Source organism: Piliocolobus tephrosceles, chromosome 6, assembly GCF_002776525.5.
Source record: "Piliocolobus tephrosceles isolate RC106 chromosome 6, ASM277652v3, whole genome shotgun sequence".
In the NCBI taxonomy this organism is placed as follows: Eukaryota; Metazoa; Chordata; class Mammalia; order Primates; family Cercopithecidae; genus Piliocolobus; species Piliocolobus tephrosceles.
This window is the reverse complement of record NC_045439.1, coordinates 39,593,470-39,617,701: the sequence shown is the minus strand read 5'-3', so window position 1 is coordinate 39,617,701 and position 24,232 is coordinate 39,593,470. Positions and strand designations below refer to the sequence as shown.

Below are 24,232 nucleotides of genomic sequence, written 5' to 3'. Positions count from 1 at the left end.
TTATACGGTGGACTTTGGGGCCTCGGGGGGAAAGTGTTGGAGGGGGTTGAGTGATAAAAGACTACACACCGTGTACAGTGTACACTGCTCAGGTGATGGGTGCACCAGAATCTCAGAAATCACTACCAAATAACGTATTCATGTAATCAAACACCACCTGTTTCCCCCAAAAATCCTATTGAAATTAAAAATAAATAAAAACAAAAGTGAGCAAAATACTCAAATAGACATTTCTCAAAGATTTGCAAATGGCAAATCTTGAATACCACAATTTTAAAAAGGAAAAAGAAAGCAATGTAAACAGGGAGAGCATTAACAGTTCTCCAGGAACTTTACACAAAGCATACAATTTTTAATATGTTTACATTAATAAAATTTTCCCTATGGAAATATAACCTAGGGAAGACTAGGCTTCTTTTTTGATCCCACCACTCTATCTGTGCTTAAAGAGCAAACTTTTGTGATTTCTAGTGGCTTTCTGGGAAATGTCAAAGATAGTTTTATTTCGTTTTCTTTTTTTCTGGGCCTGTGGACTTTGTAGATAAGTACAAACCAGTTTTACATTCCCTGAAATTTTTTTTTAATTTATTGTATGTTTGGGATCAAATTTTGAGTTATCAGAGGAAACTTAGACATGTGATTTAAATAGAACCATTGATACTTGAGAAATAATTTTTGATTGTCTAATCAAAATGATAATGAAATTTTTTTTTAAAAGCATGAAAGGTAATAGAGTTGTTAAGAAGTGTGGAACTTTTGTTCTTTGGGGTTTTTTCCTTAAATACCAAATACATAATAAAGTTAACATATAGGAGAGAAAATTATTCTGGTAAGACACAGAATCTCTGCTATCTAGGCAGATGATATAGATCATAGGTAAAGGCATTAATCACCAAAGCAGCCAAGAAAGCCATCAAAATTAAGTTAACTTTGTTGATATGTTAACGCATTTGTTTTTTTCTTTTTTTGACACAGAGTCTCACTCTTTTTGCCCAGTCTGTAGTGCGGTACACAATCTCGGCTCAATGCAACCTCCACCTCTGGGGTTCAAGCGATTCTCCTGCCTCAGCCTCCTGAGTAGCTGGGATTACAAGCACGCACTACCACACCTGGCAAATTTTTGTATTATTAGTAGAGACGGGGTTTCATCATGTTGGCCAGGATGGTCTCAAACTTCTGACGTCAAGTGATCTGCTCTCCTCAGCCTCCCAAAGTGCTGGGATTACAGGCATGAGCCACCATGCCCGGCCTCTTAACACATGTTATAACTGGTATGGTTAGGCTTTGTGTCTCCACCCAAATCTCATCTTGAATTGTAATCTCCATAATTCCCATAATCACCACTCATCAAGGGAGACTCCAGGTGGAGATAATTGAACCCACAGGGGCAGTTTCCCCCATGCTGTTTCGTGATAGTGAGTGAACTTTCACGAGATCTGATGATTTTATAAGGGGCTCTTCCCTCTTCGCTTGGCATTCCACCTTCCTACCACCACCTTGTGAAAAAGGTCCCTTACTACCCTTTTGCCTTCTGCCATGATTCTGTGTTTTCTGAGGCCTCCCCAGCCATGCTGAACTGTGAGTCAATCAAACGTCTTTTCTTAGTAAATTACCCAGTCTGGGGTATTTCTTTATAGCCTTGTGAAAATGGACTAATTCAGTAACTTATCTTCAGAGTCTGGTATTGTAAGTCAATAGAAATAAACTTCACTTTCCAAGTTTTATTCCTCACAATGTTCTTTCAAATATTCTGGAACAAACTGACACATAATTTTAGGACTGCAGTTTTTTCTCAAGCAGTCCATGAGATGAAACTATCTTTATGATAATATTATGACGTAATGTATGTTTTACGTTGACTCACCAAATATTTTTTTTCTGACACTAATATGTATATACCATTCTGCTAGATGCTGTGTGTTTTTAAGTGGTTAGATATGACCTAGGCCCTGCCTTTAAGGAAGTCACAATGTAATATAAGAGAAAATATATTCTTTTTTTTTTTTTTTTTTGAGACAGAGTCTTACACTATCGCCCAGGCTAGAGTGCAATGGCGTGACCTTGGCTCACTGCAACCTCTGCCTCCTGGGTTCAAGCGATTCTCCTGCCTCAGCGTCCCAAGTAAGTGGGATTACAGGTACCTGCCACCACACCCAGCAATTTTTTGTATTTTTAGTAGAGACAGGGTTTCACTATGTTGACCAGGCTGGTCTCGAACTCCTGACCTCATGATCTGACCGCCTCAGCCTCCCAGAATGCTGGGATTACAGACGTGAGCTACTGTGCCTGACTGAGAAAACACATTCTCAAATGAACCAGTTTTATAAGTATATTATGACTGTTAGTATTTTCATAGATTAAAAAACTAGTCTGCTACTCTGAATGCCATTTTAGGAAATTCTGTGAGACTTACTGGTGACTCTTCTAGATTCACTTGGCATTATAAATTCCTAAGGACAACTTGGTCTAATCAGCTATCATCTTTCATCTTTCACCTTAATTATCAGTTCTACCCTGGCTCCCTTCAATTCAGTCTTCAACTCACAGCCTGAGTCAACTTTTTAAAATAAAGTAAATCATGTCACTTCTCTACTTGAACCCTTCAATGGATTCTCATCACATTTATCGTTACCAAAACTCCTTGAAATGTTCTGCTAAATTCTGTATAATCCGACTCCTCCCTGCTTTCTAGGTTCTTCTCTTACTATTTCTCTCTTGTGCTTTATTGATTACTAAGCTCCATGTAACTTTTTCTTTCTTCAGGAAATATGCTGTCCCCACTACTTAAAATGTTCTTAAACCCACTTTTTGCCTAGCTAACTCCTGCGTATTCTTTCTGTTCTGGTTTATCTCTTTCTCACAGAAGTAATTCTCTAATCCACACTGCCCACCTAAATTATGCCTGCAACTATTCTCTATCATTGCATCTTGTTATTTTCCTTTATAGCACTTATAGTTACACTTATATACTTGTTCATGTGTTTACTTAATTTATCTGTAGAACTGTAGGTGGGAAGATCCAGGAGGACACAAGTCACATCTCTTTTATTCATATGGTCTATCCAGCACCCAGCACAAGTTGGCACATAGTGTAGACTGTATAAATTTTGGTAAATATATCCCATGAAAAGATATGATGCATCATTCATCTTGATGGAATTGATGTCTATTAACTAAGTTATTAAGACTGAGATTTTAAAAAGAGATATATTTTGCCATGCCTATGATGTATAAGAATCATTCCATGTAAACAGTGGCTTACACCTGTAATCTCAGCCACCTGGGTGGCTGAGGTGGGGGGATTGCTTGAGGCCAAGAGTTCAAGACCAGCCTGGGCAACATAGTGAAACCCCTGTCTCTACAAAAAGTAAATTTAGCTGAGTGTGGTGGTGTGCACCTGTTGTCCTAGCTATTTGGGAGGCTGAGGTGGGAGAATTCTGTGAGCCCAGGAGTTTGAGACTGCAGTGAGCTGTGAGCACACCACTGCACTCCAACCTGGATGACAGAGCAAGGCTCATCTCTCAGAAAGGAAAAAAGAAACTTTCATGAAATAGACAAGTAGTCACCATATTCTGTTCCTATAGTAAGTAAATATATTAAGTGACTATAGTAATGATAATAGAGAATTATTTTTGAATGCTAACCATAAAACAAACATTCTTCTATGCATTCTATAAGCGCCATAAGAAATTAATCCTGGAATGCAGGTTTCAGCAAGATTATACCTTTTTATTTTCCTAAAAGGCAATTATACGGGAAACCAAATAATAATAAGGATGGATTACTACCATTGAGAGCAACAAAAATTCTGAAATTTTTAAAGCAATGAGAGAATAATTTTAGTAAGTGTAAATATTCCTTGTAAAAAAAAGGCTTATATGAATATTTAAATTTTTAAGTTTATGAAAAAGATCTCTTTATAGTCATACTTCATATATTTGCCATCTAAGAGGTTTTTCTTTTTTGTTTTTTTTTTTTGAGACGGAGTCTCGCTCTGTCGCCCGGGCTGGAGTGCAGTGGCCGGATCTCAGCTCACTGCAAGCTCCGCCTCCCGGGTTTACGCCATTCTCCTGCCTCAGCCTCCCGAGTAGCTGGGACTACAGGCGCCAGCCACCTTGCCCGGCTAGCTTTTTGTATTTTTTAGTAGAGACAGGGTTTCACCGTGTTAGCCAGGATGGTCTCGAACTCCTGACCTCGTGATTCGCCCGTCTCGGCCTCCCAAAGTGCTGGGATTACAGGCTTGAGCCACCGCGCCCAGCCTAAGAGGTTTTTCATTGTAAATATGAATCATGAATTTTTGTAGATTTTTGTATTATGAATTTTTATCTAAATTTAGGTATTCACATTTTTTGTTAAATTTCCTTTTGTTGGATTCAGCCCATCAGTCTACTAAGAGGTCTTTTTAAAATTTATATCAGCTATCTAGTATATTACTTGTCTTTTGTAGCTTCTGTCACCAGCAAATATGTTAAGCATGCTTTCATTCAAGTCACTGATAAAACTGTTTTTTAGGCTAGGCCATTTCACATACTACCAGAAACCCTGCTGGTTGTAATTGCTTAACTAACTAACATATTTCTATTTCAGCGCATCAAAACCTACAGACCTTTCTCTATTGACAAGGTATTTATAAGCTATTTTTCAAATACCTACATGAACTCAAGATACATTGGATTGACAAGTTTTGGGAGGTGGTTTGTTTAGATAGGGTCGCACTCTATTGCTCAGGCAGGAGTGCAACGGCACAGTCACTGTATCCTCCACGTCCTGGGCTCAAGCAGTCCTCCCGCCTCAGCCTCCCAAGTAGCTGGGACCACAGGGACAGTTTTTTCTTTGATAAAACTTTGTAACACTTAATTATAACCTCTGAAAGATTAATATTAGAAGCTCTGAGAAGACACATGATGTATATTTTCTGAAATAACCCATTTAGGTATTCACATGTAATCAATCTGTTTTGTTTTTGTTTTTCTTTCTAAGACAGAGTTTTTCTCTGGCTCAGGCTGGAGTGCAGCGGCACAATCTCAGCTCATGCAACCTTCACCTCCTGGGTTCAAGCGATTCTCTTGCCTCAGCCTCCCGAGTAGCTGGGATTACAGTCATGTGCAACCACACCCAGCTAATTTTTGTATTTTTAGTAGAGATAGGATTTCACCATGTTAGCCAGGCTGGTCTCGAACTGGCTGATCTCAAACTCCTGACCTCATGATCCACCTGCCTCGGCCTCCCAAAAGTACTGGGATTACAGGTGTGAGTCACCACGCCCAGCCTGTAATCAATCATTATTGTTAGTTCAGGTGCTATATCACACACCGGGATGTCAAATAGGATTTATAGAAAATGCAGCCTACCTTAATGATCTCTAAAAAGAGAAGTTGGAAGGAAAGGGTACACATTTTGGAGTTGGCCACCAAGCTGCTCAAGGGATCCAAAAACCTCCACCATAGAGACTGACAAATTGTAACTGTTGAAGCTGTACTTCTTTGTACATGGTTGCTTTGGGAAACTCACTCTGATTATTGTAAATTTGCTCACTAGCTACCCAACATTTAATTCAAATAACAGAGAATTTCTATTGTACAGCCTTGCGACTTTAAGTTTAAACTTTTCTTTAAAACTTTAAGTGGCAAAAATAATTATTAGAAGAGAAAATGTGTGCTCATTTGTGAATTTTCTTGGCATCAAATATAAATTTGTATGTTTACTTTATTGGCATTCATACTGCCATTTCAAAGGACTACAACGTTCAAAAGGGGAAAAGATATTTTGACTGTGTATTCTGATTTTTATAATATAACTCTCCATTTCTTCTTTTAAAAGTGTCTGCCCAACCAGTGAAATTAGCTTTAAGACAGAAAAAAACAAAACAAAACAAAACAAAAAAAATATGGATAAAGAATCAGCACAGTTCCTAGGAAAATTATTTGTTCCCATTACAGTTTTCCTTAATGAGGAAAATTCTATTGTTTAATAATTCACAGTCAAAATTACATTGCATATCTAAAGAAAGTTTGAGATCATCTGGGACAAATTGTTTCCTCCATGCTATGAGTTGCATAAGATAGTAGAAATACAGATTACTTCTCTAAAAGTAGGAATGTTATTTCTTTTGTGAGTGATTTGGCATTTTTCCTTCTCATTTGTTCTGATTTAACTCACTACAAATTCTACTTACTCTAGGTAGATCCTCACTACTCTATGGCAAACCTTTGGTTCATCTCTCTTATTGACAACCTTATATACATTGCCAAATTGCAATTTTCAGACCTTTGCCCTTGACTCAGTTTCCCCTATATTCTCCTTGTTATACTAAAATAAAGGCCATCAGGGCTAAATTATTTGTTCTTTCTATTTAAAACAATTTTCCTGAATTAATACTTTGCTCTATTCCTTCTATCTCAAAAAACTGCTTGTAATTCTCAGTTAGTGGCTGCTTCTACTTACTTATTATTAGATATCATCTATGTACGAGACCCTATTCATTCCTTATTTCTCCCTAGTTGTTGAGTATGTTGGCCACTTATTTTCTGAAACAGTCCCCCACCATGGTTTTCATTACTGAAATGTTTTAATCAGGCAAGTAATACATGAGCACACACTCAGTAAAAAAAGAAAATGAAACATAGATAAGATTAATACCCTTTTTGAACCACCCTCTTATTCATTTTTATTTACCCTCACACTCCCCCCCAAAGTAAACATTTTTATCATTTTGAAGGGTATCCTTCAAAAGTTTTCTGTACTTTTCTGTACAAACATAGGAAATAAAATCCGAAGGTTTTTGTTTGTTTGTTTTTTGTTTGTTTGTTTGTTTGTTTTGAGATGGAGTTTTACTCTTGTTGCCCAGGCTAGAGTGCAGTGGCACAGTCTCGGCTAACTGAAACCTCCCCCTCCCGGGATCACAGGTGTCCGCCACCACGCCCAGCTAATTTTTTGTATTTTTAGTAGAAACGGGATTTCATCATGTTGGTCAGGCTGGTCTCGAATTCCTGACCTCAGGTGATCCACCCACCTTGGCCTCCCAAAGTACAGTTTTTTTTTTTTTTTTTTTTTTTTTTTTTTTGAGACGGGGGTCTCGCTCTGTCGCCCAGGCTGGAGTGCAGTGGCGGGATCTCAGCTCACTGCAAGCTCCGCCTCCCGGGTTTACGCCATTCTCCTGCCTCAGCCTCCCGAGTAGCTGGGACTACAGGCCACCTCGCCCGGCTAGTTTTTTTTTTTTTGTATTTTTTAGTAGAGACGGGGTTTCACCGTGTTGGCCAGGATGGTCTTGATCTCCTGACCTCGTGATCCGCCCATCTCGGCCTCCCAAAGTGCTGGGATTACAGGCTTGAGCCACCGCGCCCGGCCAGTTTTTAACTGGTGTACATGTGTTTAATTAAGAAAGGGACAAAGGGCCAGGCACAGTGGCTCACGCCTGTAAACCCAGCACTTTGGGGGCAAAGGCAGGTGGATTACAAGGTCAGGACATCCAGACCATCCTGGCCAACATGGAGAAACCCTGTCTCTACTAAAATAGAAAAATTAGCCGGGCATGATGGCTCATGCCTATAGTCCCAGCTACTCAGGCTGAAGCAGGGGAATCGCTTGAACCTGGGAGGCCTAAGTTGCAGTAAGCGAAGATCACGCCACTGCACTCGAGCCTGGTAACAGAGCAAAACTCCGTCTCAAAAAAAAAAGGAAGGGGTAAAGAAACTTGCAAGCTACTTCTAAAATTTATATAGATAGAATTGCACAGGGCAAAAAAAAAAAACCGACAAAGACAGTATTGAACAAGAATAAGAGCAAAGTGGAAAGACCTGCTCTACCAAATATCAAGATTTAGTATAATGATATGATTAAAGTAACTTCTTAATGGTGCCAGAATTAATATTTAGACCAATGGAACAGAATTTAAAGCCCAAAACACATCAACACACATATGGTCACTTAGTGTATGATAATTTATAGTGCAGAATTATAGAGAAGTTATTTTTTCAATAAATGATGCTGGGACAACAGGCTATTTATATGAAAATAAATGAAATTGGTCCCCCTATCTCACAGTATACAAAAATCAACTCCAGGTGTATTAGAGACCCAAACAGGGAAGAGGAAACTATAAAGCTTTTATAGATTTTTATAGAACAATGTTTTTATTATGCTTGAATAAGAAATAATTTCTTTTTTAATTGAATTGAAGTAAAATTCACATAACATAAATTCACCATTCTAATTTTAAAGTGTGTGATTCAGTGACTTTTACTATATTCACAGTGTTACACAACTATTACTTTTATCCAATTCCAGAACATTTTATCACTACCCCCCAAAAAAAACCACCTTGCTCATTAAGCAGTCTATTCTCCATTCCCTCTGCCCCCAGCCACTGACAACCATTAATTGGCTGTCTCTGTAGGTTTACTTATTTTGGACATAACATATAAATGTAATCATACAATATGTAACTCTTTATGTCTAGTTTCTATCACTGAATAAACAATGTTTTCAAGGTTATCCAGGTGGTAGCATGTATCAGTACTCCTTTTTGTGGCTGTACAATATTCCATTGTAAGGTATACCACATTTAGTTTATCCATTTATTAGCTGATGGTCATTTGGGTTGTGTGTACTTTTTGATTATTAAAATAACAGTGTTAGGCACATTCATGTATGTTTTTATTTGAACACCTGTTTTCAATTCTCTTGAATATACACCTAGGAGTGGAATTCATTGTCATGATAATTCTATGTTAACTTTTAAGGAGGTGCCAAACTATTATCCATAGAGCTGCATCATTTTATATACCCAACAGCAATGTATGAGGGTTACAGTTTCTGTATATCCCTGCCAGCATTTGCTTTTTTTCTTTCTTTTTTTTTTTTTTGAGATGGAATCTCTCACTGTCACCCTGGCTGGTGTGCAGTGGCCCAATCTTGGCTCACTGCAACCTCAGTTTTCCCAGGTTCAAGTAATTCTCCTGCCTCAGCCTCTCAAGTAGCTAGGATTACAGGTGCCCGGCACCATGCCTGACTAATTTTGTATTTTTAGTAGAGAAGGGGTTTCACTATGTTGACCAGGCTAGTCTCGAACTCCTGTGACCTTGTAATCTTCCAGCCTCGGCTCCCCAAAGTGCTGGGATTACAGGTGTGAGCCACTGTACCGGACCTTCTTTTTTTCTTAATTCTTATCATCTGAATGGGTGTGAAATGGCATCTCATTGTGGTTTTGATTTGCATTTCCCTAATGACTAAGGATGCTGAACATCTTTTCATATACTTGTTGATGATTTGTGTAGCTTCTTTGGAAAAATGTTTATTCACGCCTTTTGCCCATTTTCAAGCAGGTTGTTGGTCTTTTTATTATTGAGTTGTAAGAGTTCTTTATATATGTGCTGGATACTGGACTCTATCAGAGATAGGATTTGCAAGTATTTCCTTCCTTTCTGTATTTTGTCTTTTCACTGTCTTGATAATGTTCTTTGCACAAAAGTTTTTAAGTTTGATGAAGTCCAGTTAATTTTTCTGTTGTTGCTTGTACTTTTGGTGTCATATCTAAAAATCCATCACCAGAGTCATGAAGATTTACCTTTATGTTTTCTTCTTAGAATTTTATAGTTGAGCTCTTATAATACAATTAGGTATTTAATCCATTTTGACTTAATTTTTGTGTATGGTGTAAGGCAAGGCTTTAACTTCGTTCTTTTGCATATGGATATGCAGTTGTTCTAGCATAATTTATTGAAAGACTGTTCTCCCCAATTACTTGTCTTGGCACTCTTGTCTCAAATCAATTAAGTATGAAGTTAAGAGTGCTTATTTCTGGACCCTCAATTCTATTCCATTAACCTATGTTTGCCTTATCCCAGTACCATGCTGTTTTGATTACATAGCTTTTAAGTAAGTTTAAAAAGCAGGAATTAGCCTGGCACGGTGGCACACACCTGTAATCCCAGCATTTTGGGAGGCCGAGGTAGGCAGATCACTTGAGGTCAGGCGTTTGAGACCACTCTGGCCAAAATGGTGAAACCCCGTATCTACTAAAAATACAAAAAAACATTAGCTGGGAATGGTGGCGGGTGCCTGTAATCTCAGCTACTTGGGAGGCTGAGACAGGAGAATTGCTTGAACCCAGGAGGCGGAGGTTGCAGTGAGCCAAGACGGTGCCATTGCACACAAGCCTGGGCAACAAGAGCAAAACTTCGTCTCAAAAATAAAAAAAGAAAAGAAAGAAAGCAGGAATTATGAATCCTCCAACTTTCTTTGTCTTTTTCAAGATTGTTTTAGCTATTAGGTTCCCTTGAGATTCCATATGAATTTCAGGATAGGTTTTTCTATTTCTACAAAACACACCAGTGGGATTTAACAGTGATTGCATTGACTCTGTAGACAGCTTTGGGCAGTATTGCCATCTTAACAATATTAAGTATTGCATTCCATTAACACATGTGTCTTTCCATTTATTTGCCTTTAATTTCTTTCAGCAATGTTTTGTAATTTTTGATATACAGGTTTTATAATTTTTTGGTTAAATTTACTCTGCATATTTTATTCTCTTTGATGCTATTGTAAATGGAATTGTTTTCCTAATTTTATTTTTGAATGTTTCAGTATTGGTATATAAAAATACAACTGATTTTTGTGTGTTCTTCATGTATTCTACAACTTCGCTAAATTTGATTATTAGCTCTACTTGTTCTTTTTATGGATGTTTTAGGAAAATATGTGTGTGTGTGTATATATATGTATGTGTGTGTGTGTGTATATATAAATATATATAAAACCATGTCATCTGTGAATATAGTTCTACTTCCTTTCCAATTTGAAGGCTTTTATTTCTATTTCTTGCCTCATTTCCCTGGCTAGAACTTTGAGTACAATGTTAAGTAGAATTGGCCTGAGCAGACATCCTTTTTCCTGAACTTAGGGGAAGTTTTCAGTCTCATTATTAAGGAAGATGTTGGCTGTGGGTTTTGTATAGATGTCTCTATCAAATTCAGGAAGTTGCCTCATATTCCTAGTTTTCTGAGTGTTTTATCCTGAAAGGGTGTTGCATCAAATGCTTGTTCTACATTAACAGAGATGATCATTTGTGAAGTTTTTTTCCCCTTCATTCTGTTAACATGATGTATTCCATTGACTTATTATCTTATGTTGAGCCATTCTTACATTTTTATAATAAATCTCACTTGGTCTTGATGTATAATCATTTTAGTATACTATTTGTTTTTGTTTCCTAGTATTTTGTTAAGGATACTTGCATCTGTATTCATAAAGGATATTAGCCTGTAGTTTTTTTGTTCTTATGATGTCATTGTCTTTAGTGTCAGGGTAATACTGGCCACTTAAAATGAGCTAGGAAATGTTCCCTCCTCATATTTTGTAGAAGAGTTGGTAAATCAGTTTTGTTAATTCTTCTTTAAACATTTAATAGAATTCGTTAATGAGGCCATCTGGTCCTGGGCTTTTCCTTGTTGAAAGTATTTTTATGTACTGATTCAACCTTTTTAGTATTTCTATTCAGATTTTCTATTTCTTCTTGAGTTGGTTTTGGTAGTGTCTGTGTTTCTAAATATTTGTCTGTTTTATCTTGGTCATGCAATTTGTTGGCATACAGTTGTTCCTAGTATTTAATGATTATGAAATAATCATCTGGTAGTCATTTCACTTCGGTAAGTTCAATTGCAATGTTCCTACTTTCATTCTTGATTTTAGTAATTTGAATCTTTTCCTCTTTTTGTCAGCCTACTTAAAGATTTGTTAATTTTGCTGATACTTTTAAAGGACTAACTGTGGTTTTGTTGATTCTTTCAATGTTTTTGTGTTCTCTATTTCATTTCTCTCCACTATAATTCTTATTATTTTCTCTTGTTTGCTTTGGGTTTCGTTTACACTTTATTTTATAGTTTCTTAGGGTGGAAGATTAGTGTATTGATATGAAATCTTTCTTCTTTTTAAAAGTAGATGTGTACAGCTACAAGTTTCCCTCTGAACACTGTTTCTCTGCATCCCTTGAATTTTCATATGTTATGTTTTCATTTTTGTTTGTCTCAAATTATTCTCTTATTTCCCTTGTGATTTCCTCTTTGACTCACTGGTTATTTAAAAATGTGTTTAATTTCTACATACTTGTAAATTTTTAGATGGAGTCTCGCTCTGTCTCCTAGGCTGGAGTGCAGTGGCGCAATCTCGGCTCACTGAAACCTCCACCTCCTAGGTTCAAGCGATTCTCCTACCTCAGCCTCACAGGTAGCTGGGATTACAGGCATGTGTCACCACACCCAGCTAATTTTTGTATTTTTAGTAGAGATGGGGTTTTGCCATGTTGGCCAGGCTAGTTTCGAACTGCTGACCTCAGGTGATCCACCCACCTAGGCCTCCCAAATTGTTGGGATTACAGGCATGAGCCACCGCACCTGGTCCCAAATTTCTTTCTGTTATTGATTTTTAATTTCCTTCCATTATGGTCAGAAAAATACACTGTAAGGTTTCAATCTTTTTAAATTTTGTGAGACCTATTTTGTGGCCTAATATATATGGTATATCCTCATGTGAACTTGAAAAAATGTGTATTCTGCAGACACAGTGTTCCTATATGGCTGTTAGGTGTAGTTGGTTTATAGTGTTGTTCAGGTTTTCTATTGAAGGAGTCCCCAAGCCACGGGCCAAGGACCGATACCAGTCCATGACCTGTTAGGAACCGGTCTGCACAGTGGGAGGTGAGCACAGTGGGCAAGCAAGCATTACTGCTGAGCTCTACCTCCTCTCAGATCAGCGACAGCATTAGATTCTCATAGGAGTGTGAATGCAAGGGATCTAGGAACTAATCCCTGATGATCTGAGGTGAAACAGTTTTATCCAAACCATCCCCACCGACCCCGTCTGTGGAAAAATTGTCTTTCATGAAAACAGTACTTGGTGCCCAAAACATTGAGGACTGCTGTTCTCTTGTACTTGTTGATCTAACTAGTTATTCTAACTGTTATTAAAAGTGGAATATTGCAGTATCCAACTCTTATTTTTGAAGTTTTCCTCTCTTCATTATTATCAGTTTTTGCTTTATGTATTTTTTAAATAATTGTTATGTCTTCTTGATGAACTGACCTTTTTATCATTATGTAACGTCTTTTTTGTCTCTTATAACAGTTTTGGTTTTAAAGTTGATTTTGTCTGGTATTACTGTAGCTTCTCTAGCTCTCTTTTGGCTACAGCTCCCATAGAATATCTTTTTCCATTCCTTCACCTTCAACTTATTTGTGTCTTTGGATCTAATCTGAATCTCTTGTAGATAGCATAGGCAATCATACTCCACTTAACAAGAGAGATATGTTCTGAGAAATGTATTGTTCAGTGATTTTGTTTTTATGCGAATAGTGAGTATAATTACATAAACCTAGATGGTATAACCTACTATATACCTAGGCCAAATGGTATAACCTGTTGTTCCTAGTCCTAGGCTGCAAAACTGTACAGCATATTACTGTAATGAATACCATAAACGATGTAGCATAATGGTAAGTATTTGTGTTTCGAAACATATGTAAACATAGAAAAGATACAGGAAAAATATAGTATTATAATATTATAGGACCACTGTTGTATATGTCATCTGTTGTCTATCAAATTGTCATTATGCAATGCATGATTCTAGTTGGATTATAGTATTTTTTAATTCATTCTGCCAATTTCCATCTTTGATTTGGATAGTTTATGTATATTTAATGCAATTACTATAAAGAAGGATTTCTTCCATTTTGCTATTTTGATATATATTATATCATTTTTGTTTTTTATCTTCTTTATTACTTCCTTTTTTTCTGTATAGATATTTTCTGGTGTACCATTTTGACTCTCCTTGAGACATTTACTATTATTTAGTTATTGTGCTAGTGTTTTCCCGGGGAATTACAATTATCATCTTAGCTCATAACAATCTAGTTTGAATTAATACCAACTTAGTTTCAATATTATACAACAGCTTCATACCTTGTCCCCTACTTATGTTATTGTCATAAATTATCAATTAATATATTGTATGCCCATCAACATAGATCTGTAGTTATTGCTTAATGTAGTTTTTTAAAATTATATGGGGCAAAAAAGAGGATTCACAAACAAAAATATACATAAGATACTGACCTTTGTGTTTACCTATGTAGAGTTCTGTACTACTTCATGTCAATTACAATTACTGTCTAGTTTCTTTTTATTTCAGCCTGAAGGCCTCCCTTTAGAAATTTTTTGTAGGGCAGATTTATGAGCAATTAACTCACTCAGTTTTTGTGCATCTGGGAATATTATAATTTTTCTTTGTTTTTGAAATTTAGTTTTATCAGATATAGAATTCTTGGTTGACAGATTTTTTCATCTTTCAACATTTTGATCATATCATTCCACTGGTTTCTGACTGTCATGGTTTCTCTTGAGAAATCAGCTGTAAATCTTACTGAGGATCAGAATTCTCTCTTCGTCTTTGTCACTTTCAACAGTTTGATTATAATGTATCTTGGTGTCAGTCTTTTTTAGTTTATCCAGATTGGGATTGTTGAATTTCTTGTGTGCATTTTTGTCTTCCATCAAATTTGGAAAGTTTTAGGCATTGTTTCCTCAAATAATCTCTTTGCTTCTTTCTCCTTCTCCTTCTCCTTCTGGGACCATCATTAATCATATCTCAGTATGCTTGATGGTATTCCACAGGTTGCTTAAGCCATGTTGTTATTTTTCTTTATTTAATCCATGTTGTTATTTTCCTTTATTTTTTTTTCTTTCTGATCCTCAGACTAGATCATGTTAATCACCTTATTTTCAGCTCAAATCTGCTGTTGAGTCCCACTAGTGAATTTTTCATTTCTGTTGTAATTTTCAGTGTTAGAATTTGTATTTGGTTTCTTTTTATGATATTCATCTTTTTATTGAGATTCCCTGTTGGTGAGGCATCATTCTTGTGCTTGCCTTTAGTTCTTTGTTTATAGTTTCCTTTAGCTCTTTGAGCTAAACTTTATTAAAATAATTAATTTAAAATCTTTGTCTAGTCAGCTCAGTGTCTGAACTTTCTCAGAGACAGTTTCTGTTTATTTCTTTTTTCTTTTCATTTTTTCTCCTTTGTACAGGTTACACTTTCTTATCTCTTTGCATACTTCATAATTTTTTGTTGAAAACTTGACATTTAAATATTATAAATAGCAACTCTGGAAATTAGATTCTCCCCTCTCTCTGGGGCTTTTTGTTGCTGCTTGTTCAGCAGTAGTAGTTATTTGTTTGTTTAGTTCGTTTTTTGAAATACTTTTTTCTAGCTTTTGTTTCTTTGTTGCGCATAACCTCTGAAGTTTCTATTGTTTGCTTAGTGGTCAGCTAGCTGTTTGACAGGTATTTCCTTAAATGCCTGGAACCAAAATATGAATAATAATAATAAAAACAAAACAAAAAAATCAGAGAAAATCTCCCAGTTTTTGCAGATGAGCTCTTTGTATATATTAGGTCACACTTCAACACTCAGCCACGCAATTTACAACTTTTCATTAGCTTTCACTTCCTGCTCATATGGAGCCTCAAGTTTATCCACAAGTGAGAGAATAGAACCTTCTCAGGTCTTTTCTGAGGATGTGTCCAGCCCTGGACATAAACCTGACCTTTTAGAGTCCAAAGGATACGTGGGAGCTTTTCAGAGTCCTTATGCCTTAAAGTACCTCATTCCATAGCCCTCACTCCCAGGTTTTTCACTTTATCTATTTTTTGTCCTGTTTCTCCGTGCCCAGATGACAGTGGCTAATACATTTGCCTTTAAATATTTGAACAAACACTCCCCAAGGAATAGCTGCCTCAACCCTGGGAGTATTCTGAGTTAAGTGAAATAAAGACAAGCCCTTTGAGTGTGTCCTTCTATAAGCCATAAGATATTTCAAAACAAAAAAACCACAGTTCTTTCAGAATAAGGTTTGTTTTCCCTCTGGTACTACAGACCTGTATTGGAAATGTGGACTATTGTCTTCAGGGCCACCTTTTTTGTCTATTTTTCTTGATTAACCTTTCACCTGGTTGTAAACATTTTATTCGTTTTCAGAGTTCTGCTAAAGTTTATTCTGGCTGTTTTTGCCAATTTATTTTCTGCTTTAGTAGAGTGATGGAATTTTGGATTTCTCTATTCTGCTATTTTCACTGATGTCACTCAGGAAGGATTCCTTTTAACACATGAAAACCACTAAACATAAAGGAAAATATTGATATATTTAGCAACATTAAAATTAAAAGATTTCGTTCATCAATAGACATGATAAAGTAAGGTAAAAGACAAGCTACAGAGTGGGAATAGATATTCACACTATATACAACTGATAAAAGACTAGTTATCCAGAATAAATACTAAAATCTAACAATTTAGTAAGAAAGGAACAACCAAATAAGGGGAAAAAATGGGCAAAGATTTGAATGGGGACTTCACAAGAGAGAAAACCTAAATGACTGATAAATGTATGAAAAGGTGCTCACTCTCACTAAGAATCAGAGAAAGGGAAAATAAAACCATAATGCAATATTGTTACACTCCCACCAAATTTTTTAAAATGAATAATACCAACAATGCTGGGTAGAAGAACTGAGTTGTAGAATAAGAGAAACTGTTCTTTGTGGACAGATGTATGGATTGGCTTAACCAACTTAGAAATTTCTTAAAACAGGTATTCATACCCTATAACCAACCATTCTATCCCCGAATGTGCATGTGTATATATATATCTCCCAGAAATTTACTCACATGGGTATCATAACGCCCATGGGTTCATAGTGGCATTTTTCGTAATGTCCTCAAAATGAAAACAATATAATTGTCTATCAACAGAGTAATCTATATTCACTGACTCCTCCTTACCTCCAGTTTTTTTCTTGACCCCTTGTAATCAGGTTCTATCCTCATCAAATAATGAAATTTTCTCTCAGATAAGTAATTACTACCATCGTGTTCTTCATTGTCTAATTCTTGCCTGTTTTTCTAGTATCTGTCTTGACATATTCTTCTTATATGTTCTTCATCTTTAGGATCTCATTTATTTCTGTAACTTCAACAACTATATATCTGCAATAAATTCTAAGTCAGTATCTCCAGCAAAGGCAGTTTTTTTTTTTAACATTGGGGCGAAGATTTGTTCCAGACTATGTAATGAAATTGTAAATTTATGTTTACTGATATTAACTGGATCCACAATGGTAATTGAAAATTTTGCTTTGTCCTTCATTTTCATTCATCAGTGCATTTTTTGAGAATTTTACTGCTCTCCTAAAGTTATCCTTACCACTTTTACTTCCCCTTATTCTCATCAATAAGGCCTCTCCTGCACGTAGCAAAAAAAAAAAAAAAAAAAATAGTAGTAATAAATGTCTGTCTCTTTTACCCACAATTTACTTTGCTTTATCATGCCTACTCAGTTCCTCAATTTGTATCTATTATTTTTAACTTTACTGGTAATTTCTTTAATAACTGGATGTAATGGCTTCTTTTCAGCTCTCTCTCTCTATTCCTATTTTCTCCCATATTTGTTTTTTTTTTTTAATCTTGCAACTTTCTTCTTTTTTTCATTCCCTTGATACTCACCCATCTTGACTTGCCTCTTTTTTCTCTAATAGTTTCTTATGATAGGAACACCAAATAATTTATCTTCCGAACTAGAATGCTTTTGAAAATGAATGCTGTTTCATAATTAAGCCAGCATAATAGGTATAAACCCAGATTGTTCAAGGAAAAATCAGATGTATGGTTACCCTATACATCCTTATCTTAGAGATCTTACCTTCCTTCAGTTTGTTTTCTTAACTCTTAATATGAATGTTACCTCAAATTTTCAACCATTGTCTTTTGTTCTTTCACATATTCTTTGCAGGTGATCTGACACATTTGAATGACTCATATTACTACCTCCATTGATAATTCCCAAATTACATGTCCTAACTTTTTCCTGAGTTCCAGACCCATATACCTCATCAAATAGCTCCAGACTAGTAGCCCAAAAGTACCTATCTACAAAATCTAAACTTATCTTCTCCCTCAAATATCCTGATTTTAAATTTACATTGAGGCATATATACACACAGAGATATGTAGTGTATATATGCAGTTATGTGTATAAGTCTGGAGATATATATCACACACAGAGAGACATTATTTTTGCAGTTGCTTCATTAGATAGTAGACATACAATAGTAGCAAAACACAGTTCCATCATGACAGTGCTTTGTAATTTGGGAGACAGACATTGATCAAAGTATGACACACATAAATATTGTGATACTTTCTATAAGTATGGTCATTGCTGTGAAGGAGAGGGATGTGATGTCATGTAAGGTATAATATGGGTATTTTACCTTCTTTTAAATACATGGCCTTTTTAATTAGATAAGTGGCAACAAATAGCTCTTCAAAATTAGACTTTCTTTATTTTTTGGAAATATTTGTCACAATTCAGTACTCAAATACGTTAGCAAATGGAGTCGTCTTGGTTCTCAAAATTCCTACTACTTATGGCTATATTGTTTATAAACCACATAAAATTTCAAACACTGAAATGGTAGCAATATCTTTGGAATTAAGGATGTTGGTATAGAAACTAAATAAAGGAGATTCTATAGAAATAGCATTAGTTTTGTGAGACAGAAATGATGCATAATATTAGGAATACCTTTTAGTCATGAAGTCTGGCTGTTTCTCTCTTCTTTTCACATAGTAAGTGATATTTGTCGATTAAATGTTAATTGCTTGTTTTTTATCATATGTTTCAAGTCTTGTGCACAAAATCTGAAAGTCCTCACGTTCCCATTCTTAGAACACTTATGCCCATTACTGGTAGCCCAGAACATGAACTAAATTATGCAAATCCTAAAGTAATAAATTTATAATCAACATATATTAATAATGTTAAAAATAATCTACAGTATTAGTCTTTATGTTTGTATATTTTTAGAATAGTGACAATTACATCAGTCTTTACTATGATGATAGGTATAATAATGACAGTAATAATAACCAACACTTATTAAATATTTACCACTTGAAAGTGCTAAATAATTTACACACATTATTTTACTTAACCCCTGCAGGATTCCAGTGAGGCAGATTCTATTTTTATCCTCAATTTTCAGATAAAGGAAGTGGCAATTCAAAAGGTATATCCATCAGGCTCCTAGCAGAAGTCAGATAGCATGCTTAAATAGGTAATTGAGGAGAGTTCAATAAGAACCTATAGAATGTACAAAGGTTTGAATAGAATTTAGGGAAAAGCGTAAGACATCATGGAATGCCTGGGACTAGTAACAGTGGGAACCATTAATGCTCCTACCTAATGGGGCAAAGGGAAGGAGTGCTATTAGAATCTAGAAAAAGAGCTGTAAGCAAGAAGGGCAGTCTGACACAAGCTGTGATCTTGAGTTGAGTGACACAGCCAACCTATGATGACCTGGTGGAGAGGGAGCTAGGAGAATAAATGCCAGACCTTACCCTATCCCAACTCACAGTCTTCTGCCAGTACCTTCCACTGACTGAACCCAACTGGAAGCCAGGGCAGAAAATAATTTGTTGATGGTGTCCATACACGTCAGCTTAGAGCAGAGAGGGTGAAAATGGTTGGAGACTGATCTGAAAAGGAAATGGAAAATATCTAGGAATTATATAGCTTGCTCAAGATTTCAAACTATTAAATGGCATAGCAAGTATATGAATGACAAATCCTTTATTCCTAACCACAATACTATACTGCCTCTCATATTAAAATGTTTTAGGAAATGGTACTTGCCAGGGAAAATACTTTAAATCTGAAAGTTTCTATTCTATCTCAAGTTGTTGGATGCATTTATACCTAACAGTAAGTGACACCAAATATGTCAAAGCTGAGCAGCAAAGAATGCAAAAAAAAAAAAAAAAAAAAAAAAGTGGGGGGGATCTTGATTCTACATGCTATTGGCATTTTCAGAATATTAAACCATAGTTGTTCCCCTTGTTCAGATTCCAGACTCCATCATTTCTCGTGGTGTTCAGGTGCTCCCACGAGACACAGCCTCCCTCAGCACTACTCCTTCAGAATCGCCTCGTGCTCAGGCTACATCTCGCCTCTCTACAGCTTCCTGCCCAACACCAAAAGTAAGTACAGTTGCTTCACACCTTACACCTACTCCTCTATAGTAATCTGGGAAAACTAACCAGTATTTCCTTCTGCTTGTCAAGGTTGGATTGCATGCAAGTTTACACTATGAAAAATGAAAAAGTGTGAGATAGTTCCCACCCATTGTGTCACAAATTGTCATATTAGGCCAATAGTAGGACAATACAGATTTCATTCAAAATGTCTTACTCCTACATCATAGCTAAGGGTATTGCTTTCTGTAGCTCCTGTTTCTTTGTTGTAGATTTGTTATTTTTTAGTATACTTATCATTATAGATGTAAATTTATTTGTTTATGCTGAGGATGAATGTACTTTTGGCCAGTAAACAGCAAGATTAACAAAATTGTGTCACCAAAGGGATTTCTTTAAACTTGTCCAGGCTGGGATAGCTCCCTGCTCTAGTATCATTCCAAATTTTTTCAAACATATTCATCTTGGAATGTTGCTGCCTAATATTTGCAAACAAATCGAAATTTATTAGAAAGAAAGTTTTAATGCCAACCTTTGGGAGAGGGAAGAAGTTTCTTAGCCTTTTTTTTTATATAATCTGTCACTGAGTTGTATAGGGTGGGGAAAGGATGAGACACTTCTATGCTGCTCACATCTTTGTGTATATGATAAATTAACTAGCAGACATTATTACTGCTGTGACTACTTTCTCCTGGAATGCTCCTTTCCTGATTAAGTTAGTCATTTGTGCTTTCAAGTTCTCTGTGATGGATGCAATATTGGTACCAAAGATTAACAGTAACATTCCTTATTATTTAATAAGACATGATGTTAGACACTAAATTTGTTCTAGGATTCTGACAGTTAATTTTTCAAATTATAGTTTTTTTCTCTGTCATCAAATTTAAGGACCGTATAGCTGTCTTCCTCAATTCTATCTTTTCTATCAGTTTTGTGAATGTTATAATTTAATTTGACTAGAAGGGATCTCAGTTTCTGATGTGAATAGTGCAATTTGTTTTACATTACATGTTACAATCTTCTCAGCAATGTTTCCAGTGTTACCATTGTATATCATTATTTTTAGATATATGTCAAAAATAACTGATACTAATTTTATCATTTAAAAAACTGAGGTCCTAAATCTTCAATAAAGATTAAACTGTAAGAACATTGTAGACATTAAATGTATGCCAATGCCATTTGGGTGCCAGTAAGCTACATTTTCAAATGAATTAAAGGAAGGAATTCTTAAAACCTGAATTAGATGGAAAAAATCTCATCTATGTCTTTTATATTATTAAAACAAAGTAACTTACAGCTTGATTGCATTAATATCCAGTTGCACCAGCTAAACTCACTTGTAAAGTCTGGAAAATATTTAAAACTAAAAGTTAAGTTCACTTTAAGATGTTTTGTTCACTGAATACTAAGACCTAAAAGCTGGGAATACAGAAGTATTCAAGGTTTACTCTCTTTTTTCCTTAATAATATGCTGAAATCGTAAATATTTTTTGAAAATATTTTATGCTAAATTTAATTATACATAGTTCTTGAGTATTTTTAAAACTTTGCAATTATATTTTAGTTAAAAAGAGGATAGTAAATAAAATTTGAAAAATCACTTGGTACTTCCAAATTCACCAAAGTAAAATTCTGAAAAATAATAATATTAATATTCATTAAATTAATTTGCTTATTGCAGAACTTTAGGAGAGCAAGTGGCTTGTCTTGGTATTTTTTCCTTAGTTAACACTTAGATGTTCAAATTGACAGTGAATTCAAGAAAGCATTATATCTTTGTCTAAGAATAAGATTATATTTCTTTTGGATAATTTTTTTTTTTTTTTTGAGACAGAGTCTCATTCTGTCGCCCAGGCTGGAGTCCAGTGGCATGATCTCAGCTCACTGCAAGCTCCGCCTCCTGGGTTCACGCCATTCTCTTGCCTCAGCCTCCTGAGTAGCTGGGACTACAGGCACCCGCCACCACACAGGGCTAATTTTTTTGTATTTTTAATAGAGACAGGGTTTCACCGTGTTAGCCAGGATGGTGTCAATCTCCTGACCTCGTGATCCGCCCGCCTCGGCCTCTCTTAAGTACTGGGATTACAGGCGTAAGCCACCACGCCCGGCCTTCTTTTGGATAATTTTTATCAGCACTAGAATGTATACCTCAAAGATAAAATTATCACTTTGGTATAATTTTTAATATAAACTTTAAATGCTGAATTAGAATATTAATATAATAAAAGAAACATTTGAATATTGATATTTTAAAAGGAGTTAATCTGTTCCAATTAGGCATCTGGAAATAATGTTTAAAAAATAAATTAAAGGACAGAAGGAAGTGAAATTTATCTTTCTAATAAGAAAAGTCTCATAAGTCATGAGACTGCTTAAGAGAATCTAAACTAGGTGCTCTTATAAGTACTTTTTTTTTTTTTTTTTTTTTTTTTTTGAGACGGAGTCTTGCTCTGTCGCCTGAGCTGGAGTGCAGTGGCCAGATCTCAGCTCACTGCAAGCTCCGCCTCCCGGGTTTACGCCATTCTCCTGCCTCAGCCTCCGGAGTAGCTGGGACTACAGGCGCCCGCCACCTCGCCCGGCTAGTTTTTTGTATTTTTAGTAGAGACAGGGTTTCACCATGTTAGCCAGGATGGTCTCGATCTCCTGACCTCGTGATCCGCCCGTCTCGGCATAAGTACTTTAATATCAGTGACAGATATACTACTTGTCTTCATGGAGTTTACAATTTAGTCGTATATTGCAGGTTGAGTATCCCTAATCCAAATGCTTGGGACCAGATTTCAGATTTTTTCAGATTTTGGAATATTTGCAGATACTTAAACCGGTTGAACATCCCTAATCAGAAATCCAGAATACTCCAATGAGCGTTTCCTTTGTGCTCAAAAAATCTCAGATTTCATATTTTCAGACAGGGATGCCCAACATGTAAAATAAACAGGTAGATAATCACTTTAATAATTACAATTTCACATTAATTTAATAATTATAATTGAAATACAATAGATGCTAAGAAGAAATGTTATGGTGGTAGAAAATAATAGGGGAACTTCATTTAGATAGGGTGAGTAGAGAAGACCTAACATTTCACCAGGGGCATGAAGAATGATTGAAAACCAAATATGAGCTTTTGTGCTGTATGAAGGTTTTAGGAATTATATTGATCAATAATGACCACTTTAAAGGCAGGTGTCACCAATCAAGAACTCTTACACTAAAACTTTATTAGTATGTGAATAGTCTAATTCAGTGATGTCAACAGCCAATTTCAAATATCTATTCTTTTTTATTTAAATTAATGAATCTTTTTGCCTTTTCCCACTGAGTCAGAGTCAAATATCAAGACCATAGATTTTAGCACTGAGCTCTGTTCTAGGTGAATTCTTTATTTTAATTTTTTAGCGTAAAAATTTGAGGCCGAGAAGTCCAAAAGCAGTTTTTGGGTTTCAAATCTGAGGTACCAGGTAGACAATACTGTTATTAACTATACTAAGGAATAAAAGATAAGTACCAAATCTTGAAGGTAAAAGAAAAGAATGTAATGCATCTTGATTGGGAATGTGTTTAATCTGAGGCATATGTGAAACAACCAAAGAGTGATATCCAGCACAAAATTGGAAATACAATTTGAGTTTGAAATTCTTATTTTTACTGCATCTTGGTTATGATATTTATAGCTTAGTACATATTAGTGTTAGCCAAATCCGTAGAAATCCTTTCTACATTTCAGATTAGGCATGCACAGATTTTCATGCACAGAAATGTATGTGCAAACGTATTTTGTCTACATCAGAAATACAATATAGTTTTGAATGATCAGTACTAGAAAGAGCACTTGACTTGATAATAAAAGATCTGGATGGAAATGCTTTCTTCTCTACTCATAACCACACTAAATTAAGCAAGTTACTTAACTTTACTGAGTTTTGTGTCTGTTATTTGACTCACCATCCTTATCTCTACAACAGTGTTTATTAACTCATTAAATAAGTTTTTGCCTGGTAGTGGAATAGCAACAGTGAGCAAGTAGACATTGTTCCAACTTCTACAAATAGATAGATCAGACAACTAAAAATTAAAGTATAATAAATGCTAGGATTGATTATCAAGAGTACATAATATTATGGAAATAGCTATCAGAAG

At 35.6% G+C, this 24,232-nt stretch overlaps 1 protein-coding gene across 1 annotated transcript in view; it reads left to right on the top strand.

Moving 5' to 3' along the window:
• Positions 1–24,232, top strand: part of GPHN (gephyrin) — a 728,696-nt gene that overhangs the window by 474,076 nt on the left and 230,388 nt on the right. The window contains exon 9 of the mRNA XM_026456013.2: positions 19,961–20,095. Coding sequence (XP_026311798.1) covers positions 19,961–20,095 — 135 coding nt within the window. The remainder of the gene's footprint in view (positions 1–19,960; positions 20,096–24,232) is intronic.